Here is an 11,928-nt window from a genome sequence, read left to right as displayed (position 1 = left end):
TGTTGAGACATTCAATAAATATTTATTACAGTTAAAACACAGAACCAATACACCTCAGCCTGTTCCCCATCACCACCATCCAGAGAGAGAGAAAGACAACTTGTAAACCCACATCCAATTCTGGCCATCTCAAGGGCCAGAAAGTCAAGGGGCCCGTTTTGCACTATTTCCTGAGATCAGAAGGTCTCCCCGGCAGTAACCTTAAAGTAGATGACCCCGTGTTCCAGTGCCCTCCCCTGGAGAGGGGGGTGGGGAGGGAACATGGCCGAGGGCATCAGGCCCAGTCACTTGGTCACTCCGTTTCCGGTGTCGTGTCCTCAGGTGCCTGGGTCCCTCTCTGGTTCCACATGTGGTTATTGAGCCCTAGTTGTACCATTTGTGCATGGTGGATGATGAGAGGTTGCAGCCCAGGGCTCTGAGGGTGCACAGGGGAGGCCTGTGGGAAGTCCGGGGGCGGCGGGAAGGCTGGAGGCTGGGGGCAACCTGAGGACTGTGAGAAGGCCGGGGGCTGGGGGAAAGCTGGGGGCTGTGAGAAGGCTGGGGGTTGCGGGAAGGCTGGTGGAGGAGTGCCTGACAGCCACGGAGGCAGGGGCGGCGGCTGATGGCCAGGCCAGGTGGGAAAGGGTGGTGGGACTCCCAGGGGTCCCTGTCCACCAAAGGGCACCTGAGCCCCAGAGGGCAGCTGAGTCCCAAACGGCATGTAGTTCCTGAAAGCTACCTGGAGCTTCTCCATCTGCGTCTGGTAGGACAGGTAGCTATGGACATAGGATGAGTACGCAGCACTCCACACTGAGGCCTGCTGCCGCTCACCCTCCAGGTGTTGGCTCTGCTCCCTCAGGGCCCGGACATCCTGTTCCTTCTTCCACTTGGCCTTGCGGGCCCGCAGCTTCTGGGGCTTGAAGGTGTTGGCCACCTTCCTGGAGAAGATCTGGGAGCGCTCATCCAGCCACACCAGGCCGGAGAGCAGGCTGGACGTGCTGGGGCTGAGCTGGGCCAGGGAGCTCTCCAGGGGCAGGAAGGGGATCACGCAGTCCTGCCACCCGTGCCGCGTGAGGCTGCTCATCAGAGACTGGTTCGCCTGGTGCTGGCTCAGGCGGCAGTCGAAGTTGGGGGTGAGCAGCAGGATGGTAAAGGCTGAGTGGTCTAAGGCATCCTGCAGGCAGCGTAGCTCTCCACGCCCGGGCACCTGGAAGTCCTCGCAGAAGGTGGCCCCGTCCTGCACGCCCAGGGCCTCCAGCCTCTCACGCACGCGGAGCGCGATGTGCTCGTCCGCGCCTGCGTGCAGCACCACAAAGTTATAGAACTTCTGCTCCGACGACTCCAGCTCGGGAGGAGGGGGACCTGGGCTCGAGACGGTCTCGTGAGCCGAAGGAGGGGTCGATGAGGAAGGAAAGGGAGGGGAGGCTTTGGGGGCAGGTGGAGTTGGTGGGCGTGGCTGGGCCGTGGGGTAAGTGGTGTCTTCTGGAAGCTGGAGTGGCGTCTGGTCTGTGATAGGGTCGCTTCTGGAGGGCGAGGGGAGAGATGTGGGGGCTTGGGCTTCGAGCTCTTCCGTGCACTCCACTGGGTAGTGGGTGCTGGTTTCCGGAGCTTCAGGGGAGTCGTGCAGGCTGGCAGGGCATGCGTCTTCAGCCACCTCGGGAAGCCTGGGGGCCGGGCTGTTTGGCCGCACTGGGGAGCTGGCAGCCTCCACTGATGGAGGCCAGCTCATCTCCTCGGGCTCCTGGCAGCCCACAGGGGCAGGCTTGGGCACCAGGCTGGGCTGAGGCTCATCACACAGCTTGCTGGGCCCATGTGGGCCGTGGTGCAAACTGAGGAGGGCCATGGTGGGCGACTGGCTAATTTCCAAGTTGCTGGCCAGGGAGGCCGGGCTGCCGGTGGATCTCAGGGAATGCCCTCGGCTCCAGCCTGAAAGATCCTCAATGGGTTGTGGATTGCTACGGGTCCCGGAGGACGACGCTGAGGACCGCAGGAGGCAGCCCACATCAGCGCGGAGAGCCTGGACGCTCCCCAGGTCCCTAAGGACGTCCCACCCGCACCGGTCCCGGGCTTCTTCCTGGAGCTCCCCCAGGCGGTGGTCGTCCCTGGCGCTGAAAGCTCGGAGGGCTGCCAGGTAGGCCTCCTCCCGCATAGGGGCCGGACACAGCTGCTCCTCGGCGAGGTGGTGGTACATCCGGGCAACAGCCCAGGACGTGTCTGGGGGCTCCTCTGGGGCTTTGGTGATGTCCACACCATCCCACTGGCGGGCCACCAGCTGGGCCACTGCGTCGGCCTTCAGGGCCTCCAGGGAGATCCTGGCCTCAGTCTCCTGGCCTAGCTTCAGAAGCACCATGGCATGCAGGAGGTCTGCCCCACGGCAGCCTGGCCGCAGAGTTTTCAGCTTGTGCTTAAGATACAGGAGCTTGTCCTGGCCTGCTGCGCCTAGAATGTCGAAGGCGCCGGAGAGCGAAGGACCCGTGCTGGCCATGGGCACAGGTGGGTGTGGCCTCCGGCAGGAGAAACAGTGGGTGATGGAGGCATGTTCTGCGCCGACACCTCCCTGCACTGCACGCCTGGCGTCCCTACGTGCTCACGGTACCAGGTCCCTTGGGGGCTGCAGAGCAGACCTGTGAAGCAGGAAGGACAAAGTTATCAGCAGAAAGGGGGCTCTGGGAGGCAGCCCAGACCCCTCCCCCACAACATGCCTTTAAAACCCACCAGACCTATCAAGGTGACCTTGGGCAAGACGTCTCACCTCCCCCAACCTCCGTTTCCTCCTCTGCAAGAGGACAGCAGCTGACCCCTGTCTGGTTTCACCCAGCAGGTAGCCACTACTATCTCCCCCATTCACAGAGGAAGAAGAGGAGTCAGAGAGGTGAAGTCACTTGCCCACAGTCACACAGCCAGTGAGTGACAGAGCTGGGATCTGAACCCAAGCAGTCCGGCTCCAGAGGATATGTGTTACACGACTTCACTGCCTATTAGGATGATAAGTAGCCCATTTATGGGATTGTTTCAGGGAACTGAGTTGCACTAATGTATGGAAGTTCTGAGCCTGATGTCAGGAAGCCAAGCAGGCACTCAATGCATGTTCTCTCAGGAAGAATCAGCCTCCTAGATGGCCCCAGCGACCCTAGCATTCACAGCCGTGGGAGGTCCTTCACCGCTGCCCGAGTTGATCTTTGGGATTGACAGTATATGGCAGGAGTGGTGGGGTGTCACTTGTGACATAAGTTTATAAAATAAAGACACCAGCTTCCTTCTTGGCCACTCTGTCACTCTTCCTCCTCAGCCCCCAGGTACGATGGCACCACCTTAGGGAGCCCTCCACGACCACCCGGTTCTCCATCCCAGTTTGTCTCTCCCACATCACCCTGTTCTCCCCACAACAGACTGGCCACTGGGTGAATTTTCCTGTGTGTTAAACGTTTTGCAGTTTCTGTCTGCCTCCCACCACCATGGGCATCAGAGGGTGCAGGCTGCCTCTCTCCCATGCACCATGGGTTCACAGAACCAGAGCAGGTACTTGACAAATCCTTGTTGAAAGAATGAATCAAAGAATGAATGAGGTCAACACTCATATCCTTCCAATATTGTTGAAAAGAAAACAGGCAGAGGGAGGGGCTGGGGTACAGCTCAGTGGTAGAGCACGTGCTTAGCATGCACAAGGTCCTGGGTTCAGTCCCCAGTATTGCCATTTAAAAAAAAAAAAAAAACAGGCACAGAAAGGTCTTTCCCAAGGGCACAGAACAAAGACACCAGGGAGAGTGTCCCAAACCCCAAACTTAAGTCCCCAGGTGCTCAAGGTACGTAATGTTCAGACCTGGAGAAAGCATCACCTTACTTCCATTCCAGGGGGCCGAGAACATTTTCTCTGTCCCTCAGCTAAACAGGGCTGAGTCCTACCACCTGTTCCACACTGGTGCCCACAGTGACACCCCAGAGCCTAGAACAAGGCTTCTCCGCTGGGGACAACTCTATCCCCCCAGGGAACACTTGGCGACGTCTGGGGACATTTCTGGTTGTCATGAATGCAGGGAAAGATGCTCCTGGAATCCAGGGGGTGGGGACCAGGATGCTTCTGGACACCCCACAGTGCCCAGGACGGCCCCTCCCAAGAGAATGATCCAGCCCTAAATGTTGCTAAATGCTGACGTTGGGGGACCCTGGTCTAAATCAAGAGCTGACTCATCGATTAACCCCCTCTGCTGCTAAATCACAGCCATCGTTTGTCAATGACTCAGCATTTTTAAAAAAATGCATTTTGAGCAGATGTCATGTGGCTTAGGGCCAAGGTCACTGAATCCAGGAAGGTGAGACGCAGAACAGGGAGAGTCTGGGAGAGTCGACGTCAGAGGGTGGAGGCGTGAGGGGGACGTGACTGAGCAGAGTAGGGCAGAGTTGAAGTGGCCCAGAAGTGGCGGAGAGAGGCGGTGCTGGCAGAGGAAGAATGAAAGAAGGCAGACGGCTGTCTGGCTGTTTCGAAAATGGAAGCAGCCTGACATGTTGAAATCCTGATCGAGAGGAGGAATGGGCAGAGACCGCAAATGGAGCTGACTCCCTACTGTGGGAGACAATCAACGAATACAGGGGTGAAATTCACAGCACGTCACAGTAGGGATATCATGGTACAAATGCCCCAGGGAAAACAAGGAAGGAAGGAGGGTCATGAACACCAATAATTGGGCGTGTGTGTTTGCAGTTTTAAACAGTGTGATTTAGGAAGGCCTCGATGAGAAGAGATTTCAGCGGGACATAAACGTAGGGAGAGAGTGACCCCTGAGAACATTAGAGGGAAGAGAGATCCAGGCAGCGGGAACAGCCTGTGCAAAGGCTCTGGGGAAGGACTGTGCATGGCATGTTGCAGGCACATCAGGGAGGTCCGTCTGGAGTAGACTGAGGGGGAGAGAGAGAGGAGGGGAGGACAGGGAAGGGACAAGGGCAGGTCATGCAAGGCCTTGTGGGCCAGGGATGGGGACTTGAGCTTTACCTGAAAACCTAGAGCCACCCTGACCTGTCCAAATACAGTGGCCTTGACTCATGCATGTTTCCAAGAAGAGCAGGCTCAGTGGGATCACATCTGCTAATTTTTCAAGTGAAGCAAGAAATGCAAATTTTCAGGAATCTGCTCAGTTGTGCCAAGTTACCAATTGATTCAAATTTTAAAGAGACCTTGTGAGCTTAACACAAAACAAAACAAAAAAAGCGAGCCAATGTACCACCCACAGAGTAAAAACTCTAAACATATTCATTGCAAATAATAAAGAAGTGTGTGAGGAGGAGGAAGGGATACACACATTTCATTCATTCATTCATTCAAGAAGTAATTTTCCAGCACCTGCCATGTCTTAGGTACCAATGAACATACGACAGAGAGAAGACTAGATCAGAATGCTCTTCCCTCTTGGAGATGACAGTCCAGTGGGTATACAAACTGTATATTATATATCTCTTAACTGCCACACTGGCCTTCTCACTGTTCTTCAAACTTGCCAGGCACAGTCCTGCCTCAGGGCCTTTGCACTGGCTACTCCCAATGCCTGGAACACTGTTTCCCTCAAGTATCCCTATGGCTCACAACCTACCCTCCTTCAGATTTCCAGTTAAATCTGCCCCATGACACTCTGCACAACTGGTAGGACAGGGGTCACGAGGATAGCCCATGGGCAGCCTTAGCAAATAAAGTTTTCCGGGAACACAGGCACGCTCGCTCACGTGCAGTGGTCCGTGGCTGCTTTCAGGCTGCAACGGCAGAGCTGAGTGGCTGCCACAGAGCCCGTGCAGCCCATAAAACTGAAAATGTTCACTCTCTGGTCCTTCCCAGAAAAAAGTTGCCAACACCTAGGCTACGAAACAGGCATATGATTTTTCCCCCCGTTCCCTAGCGGGGCAAACTTGACTTAGATTGCACAGCTAGCGATGGGCAGGACAGCCCTATGGCACCAATGTTTGTAACCCTAAGACCAAATGCCTGTCTCTCTAGCCCATATAGTTATTACAGGGCATAACTGACTGTTACTGGTTGAACTGGGTCCCCTCCTACATTCAGATGTTGAAGCCCTAACCTCCAGGACCTCAGGATGTGGCTGTATTTGGGGACGGGGTCTTTACAGAGGTCATTAAAATGCTGTCATGAGCAGGACCCTGATCCAACATGACTGGTGTCCTTGTAGGAAGAGGAGATCAGGACATAGACACACACAGAGGGGACCATGTGAGGACACGGGGAGAAGATGGCTGTCCACACACCAAGGAGAGAGGCCCCAGAGGGCACCAGCTCCGCCGTGGACTTGACCATGGACTTCCAGCCTCCAGCGCTGGGAGACAATACACTTTTGAAGTTTGAGTCCGCAGCCTGCGGGACTTTGCCCTGGCCACCAGCTCCGCGTGGCCACTAAGCACTGGAAATGTGGCTACAGCTACTGAGGAGAAAGTAAACTGTAAATTTCATTCATTTTTAATTAATTAAAATGGAAAAGCTGGAGCAATGTAAAGTATTCACCACCACCCAGCACCAGTTAAACCCAACTTTGTTTTGGTAGGATCAGATTCCATTTAAACCGTTAAAAGTGTGATGTCTGAATTGAGATCTGAAAAAAATACATACCAGATCTCGAAGAATTAGCATGAAAAAAAGGATGTAAGGGGCACAGCTGGACTGGAACTCAGGCAGCCTGGCTCTAGGTCCTCTAGGTCCCAGTGAGCCTGCGGTCTCCAAAGTGTATCGCCCGGGATTCCAGCTTACATGGACCTGGTTCTGTGGCCGGAGAGACAGCCTAATCTAGTTTTCATTGAGCTAACCCTCGGGAAGTGAGCTCATGGCCTGAGTACTCCTGGAAGACGCTGCCATCATGCAGACAGGAGGGAGCAGTAAGAGAAAGGCAAAGCGTATAGTTTCTCCTGTCTCTGACGTGAGCTCGCTGGAGGCTACAACATGGGGTAAAAATGACGACGATTTTCTATTCAGGTGGGACCACAAGTCAGCCAAACGTTTTGAAATTAGCAAGATAACCACTTGAAATAGTAGCCATCTCCCTCCAGAGGGACTGTTCTTCCCACCTGCAGATGGCTCCTGGGGACAGCTGGCTGTGTAGCAACTTAAAAAGAAAAAAATCAAACACAGGTTGATATGTACCCTCCAATTTTTAACTGACAAAGTATGAAGGAAGGGGCATGAGTGGGGCTAAACATCACGTTCTGTTTCACAAAGTGTTCACTCTGAAAATTCAAGCTCGTACGTAGGATCTGGGTCCCTCTCGGAATTCAGGTTATAAAATAAAATTCAGGTCAACAAAATGTTAAAAGGAAAAGAAGTTCACAAACTCCTGACTATGCCACTGGCAGCAATGGGGGAAGCAAATCTGAATTAGCTGCCAACGTTGAACAGAGGAGACTGTGTGAAACTCTGGGATTCCAAATGCAGACAGTCAGCTAGAACAGAGTAGCAACGGCCCTTGCCTGAGGGCCAGAGGCTGCCCCCTTGACGGGGTGTCCACTTGAGATGAGTCACCTCCAAGGCAGGAGAGAGCAGTCGGTGGGAGTATATGCCCTTGGGGTTCAAATCTCAGCTTTACCGCTTCCAGGCTGTGACCTGGGACAGGCCACATGCACGTTGGTGCCTCAGTCTCCTCCTCTATGGGACGGGTACAAGATAAGCCCTCCGTGTGAGGGCTGCCGGAGCTGCAGTGAGTTCCAGGAATCCACGGTGAAATGTTACAGAGCAGTGCCTGGCCATCGCCTGCCCCCAGCAGACACCTGAGATGGAGGCCCCTGCGGCAGAGCTCAGGGCTGGGCTTGTGGAGAGCAGACAGAACCAGCCAGACTCAGGATCAGTGAGGCAAGACCGCCCCTGCTTGCACTCCTGGCAAATTATCTGCAGTCACAGGTATAGCTCAGTGGTAGAGTGCCTGCTGAGCATGCATATGGTCCTGGGTTCAATCCCCAGCACCTTCACTAAGAAAGAAAGAAACCAAACTACCTAGCCCCCCCAAAATAAAAATAAATCATAAAGTCACACAGTGTTTCTTGTCCACAACCTGCTAGAGGCCTGAGCCCTGACTTAGTGACCACACCAGCTCTGCCCCTCTTCCCTGGCGCTTCCCCTGTCCACTCAATCTGCCCTGCCCAGCAGCCACCCTAACCTTCTGGAAATCCTGCCCCACCTTCTAAGGCCGCCAGGACAAAGTCCACTCCGAACCTGACCCTGGGCGCCAGGGATGGGGCGGGGAGCACCCACAGCTGTGGGGGACCCGCTCCGCCACCTGCCAGCTTGTGGGGTCTGTTTCTCAGCCTCAGTCTCCTCACGTGTAAAACCAGCAGGAAAGTGGTGGTCGCCATGAGTGAGAACTCAGTGTAACAGTGTAATAAAGCATAAGGATCATCAATAAATACCAGCTGACTTTTTTTCTCTTCCTCTTTTTCGCCTGGAACATGCCCACGCCTCCTCTCCTGTTCTCGCACGGCCCTGCCCACACTCTAGGGTAGTCTCTTCCTGCACAGAGTGAATGTTTCTTGAGCACCTACTATGTGCCAAGAGCTGTCCTAGGTGCTGCTGCAGACCCCTGCCCTCTAGGAGCTCACAGTCTGGTTGGGGGAGATCAGGGATAAATGACAAAAGAATTCCTTGCAGAGAATGGAAAAAGCCAGCGAGGAAATGAGCCATGGTGGGGGAGGGAGGCGAGGACTGGGGGAAAGACTCCTGAGGACTGGAGATCAAGGGAGGCCTCTGGGAGGAAATGACACTGAAGCCGAGACCTGAAGGAAGTGAGGAAGCAGACTCAGGTGCAGATCTGGGGGAAGGGAGTTTCAGGTGGAGGGCACAGCACATGCAAAGGCCCTGGGGCAGGACCATGTCTGGTGTGTTTGAGGAACAGCCAGGAGGCCTGTGTGTCTGAAGCAGAGTGAGTGAGGGGGAGAGAGGGAGGAGGGGAGGGCAGGGACGGGTCACGCAGGGCCTTGTGGGTGGCAGGGAGGAAGGAGCCCTGGAAGCTGAGGGCAGAGCTGGGAGGGGACATGACTCAGGTGCTCACAAAAGCCCTCCGGCTGCTACAGGGAGGGCACACTGTATGGGGAATGGTGAGGGTAGTGGAGGGGGTGAGGGGAGCCGGGTGGAGGTGACCAGGACCAGGGCCAGACCAGGTAGTGGCCTCCAGGAGGGAGACCCAGTGTCTGGATGTGTGGATAGTTTGGAGACATAGGAGGGGAACAGGAGGAGGCAAGAAGGATTCCTGGGCATTTGGCCTGAATGCAAGAGATGCGGAGGATGTAAGAGGAGCTGGTTTGGGGTCAAGGGGAGAAATCAAGAATTGTTTTAGGATGAGTCTTCTAATCAAGTCCTCCCTGAAGCACCCCCATCCCCCCCCCGCCCTCATCTACTCCCACTCTCTCCCTCTCGCTCCCTCTGATCTAGCCACACTGTTCCTTAAACACACCATGCTTGAGCTGGCCTCAGGGCCTTTGCACTGGCTGTTCCCTCAGTCTAGAATACCCTTCCCCAGAGACCCACACTGCTGCTCCCTTGCCTCCTTCAGATCTCTGCTCAAATGTCACCTCCTCACCAAGGTCAACCTTGGCCACCCTGCTGAAAACTGAAGCCCATCCCCCCATCACCCTGCTTTACTTTTCTCCTTTCAACTTCCCGCCACCCGACATGATCGATTTTACCTATCTACTTTGTTGACTCCGCATTGCTTCCTACCAGAGGCAGCACCACTAAAACAGGGATGTTCGCCTGCCTTGTTCACAGCTGTATCACTGGGGGCCGGCACACAGTAGGTGTACTTACATAAATAAATAAGTATACCTTATAGATAAATACTGACTGGTTGAATAAATCATTGAGTGCACAGAATAGTGCCTGGCACACAGTAGGTGTCCAATAAATGTTTCTTGCTTGAATCTTCCCTCCCCAACAAGACAGTGTCATCTGCTCCCACCAGGACTGGCACATAATAGGGGCACAATCCACTCCTTTTGGCGAATTAAGAAATGGAACAATGAGACACAGAACCCAAAGTGTATAGCAAAGCTTGTCTCTGAAAAGCGTGGAGGAGACTTCAGGGGCATTTATTCAGTAAGCATTTACTGAGCCCCTGCTGTGTACCCAGCACTGTATAAAGAACAATACTACGAGTTAAGGCTATTTTGACTGACTGTTTATCATTGGGAAAGGGAGACACAGAGAGGTAGAGTGACTTGCCTGGGATCACACAGGTAGAAAGTTAAGGGGCAGGAATTTAAACCACCAGGCAGCCCGGCTGCAGGGCCTCATGCCTTTACTCACTGAGCACCTACTATGTGCAGCCCCCTTCCCACATCTGGGTCTGAGGAAACCTGAAGCCTGGCCAACGGGGAAGGTATCGGATCTCTGCCCTCTGCATTCCGCGCACACTGCTGTGACCAGTCACACTTTTTGCTCATGGTGGCTCCATGAGGACACTATTTGGCCCTACTGTGTGCCCAGCATACTGAACAGTGTCTCCTGGCACACAGCAGGTGCTCCATAAATGTCTATTGAAGAATGAATAAATGGCCCTTATTGGGAGGAGGACGCAGAGGCCCAAGCAGGTTCTGAAGGCTGTGGTACCCAGCCGCCCTCTCCCAGACTCTGGAACCCACACTTCAGGTTGGGTCACGCTGTGGTACCCCCTCCCCCAAACCCCTGCCTCAGCCGCAGAGAGAGGTCATAAAGAAGGCCTGGGGCCACCTGGGCTGTGAGTGACACCAAGGGCCAGTACCCGGCGGACCTGGATGGGTACCAACCAACCCCTCCCCCCAGGGGAAGGGATGGGGAGTTGGGGGCGCCGAAGATTCCCGGCGACCCATTTCAGCTGAAGGATCGGGGAGGCAAGCGTGCTCCCACAGTGGGAGGCGGGTCCCGGAAGACCCTGGAAAAAGTCAGATTCGGGACCCTGGAGGGTTTGTGGGGTGGAGTAATGGGGTGGTCATCAACAGCGGGGCAGGAGGATCAGGGGCTGGGGCAGAGAGAACGCCCAGTTTGGGGAAATCAGAAACTTGGAAGAGGAAAAGTGTGTTGCGGAGTAATCCGAGGTGTTGGGGAGGAGGGTAATCCGGGGTGTTGGGGAAGAGGGGTGGGGGTGCGAGGACTTGGGCCAGGAAGGGGGACTGGAGCGTTGAGGGGGGCAATGAACACGCGGCGCGAGGAGCCAGAAGCTCCAAGTGGGGACGGCTGGCCTTGAACCCTGGTGACGGGCGGCGGGCGCCGGGTCCCCTGCAGTCCCGCGGCCCCTGCAGTCCCCCTCGCGAGCCGGCCCTCGCCCCTTCCTCACCTGCCAGGGATCCCAGGAGCGGCCGGCCGCGCCGCTCGAGTCCGCGGGGCTGGGGCTGGCGGCCAGACGGCCCGGCGGCGGTGCCCGCGGATGCCGAGCGCCGAGGGCGCGCCGCTCAGCCCAGGCACGCGCCCTCCGCCCGCCCCTTCCGCTTCCGGCGGGGCGGGAGGAAGGAGGTGAGGTCACGCTTTCCCAGCGGGGCGGGAAAGTCCCCGAGGCGCCCCGAGGCGCCTTCCCTCCCTCTGCCCGCTGCCACATCGGGCGCGTCTGGTCACCTCCGGTGCGCCCGGGCGCTGGGGTCCACGACGGGGCTCAAGAGGGACGAAGCCCTGCCCTCAGGGGCCCACAGTCTAGTGAGAAAGAACCACTATTTTCAAATTAGTTCATCTCGATTAGTAATTAACTAATTTTTCCAGGAAATCGAACAGAGGGGATGGGCTAATTGCGGGGGGGGGGGAGCGGCGGGGGGGGGGCAGGGGCCGGAATCAGAGAGGGATTTGGGGACGCCCATATGGTTGGACGAGGGCAAGATGGCATATCTTAAAGTTGCAAACACGACGTTTTAAAATTAAAAGGGATCAAATATATACATATATATATATATATATATATATATATATATATATATATATATATATATATATATATATATATATATATAAAA

General features: G+C 55.3%; 1 protein-coding gene across 1 annotated transcript; it reads right to left on the bottom strand.

The window, feature by feature from the left end:
* Positions 1-11,421, bottom strand: TICAM1 (TIR domain containing adaptor molecule 1). Its single transcript, XM_074351034.1, has 2 exons — positions 11,265-11,421; positions 1-2,603 (listed from the first exon to the last, which is right to left on the bottom strand). Exon 2 carries the CDS (start codon positions 2,462-2,464, stop codon positions 293-295), a length of 2,172 nt encoding a protein of 723 aa, XP_074207135.1. The 5' UTR covers positions 2,465-2,603; positions 11,265-11,421; the 3' UTR covers positions 1-292.
* Positions 11,422-11,928: the final 507 nt, after the last annotated feature.

The sequence above is a fragment of the Camelus bactrianus genome, chromosome 22 (genome assembly GCF_048773025.1).
Source record: "Camelus bactrianus isolate YW-2024 breed Bactrian camel chromosome 22, ASM4877302v1, whole genome shotgun sequence".
Lineage (NCBI taxonomy): Eukaryota > Metazoa > Chordata > Mammalia > Artiodactyla > Camelidae > Camelus > Camelus bactrianus.
This window is presented reverse-complemented; position numbering and strand designations above follow the sequence as displayed.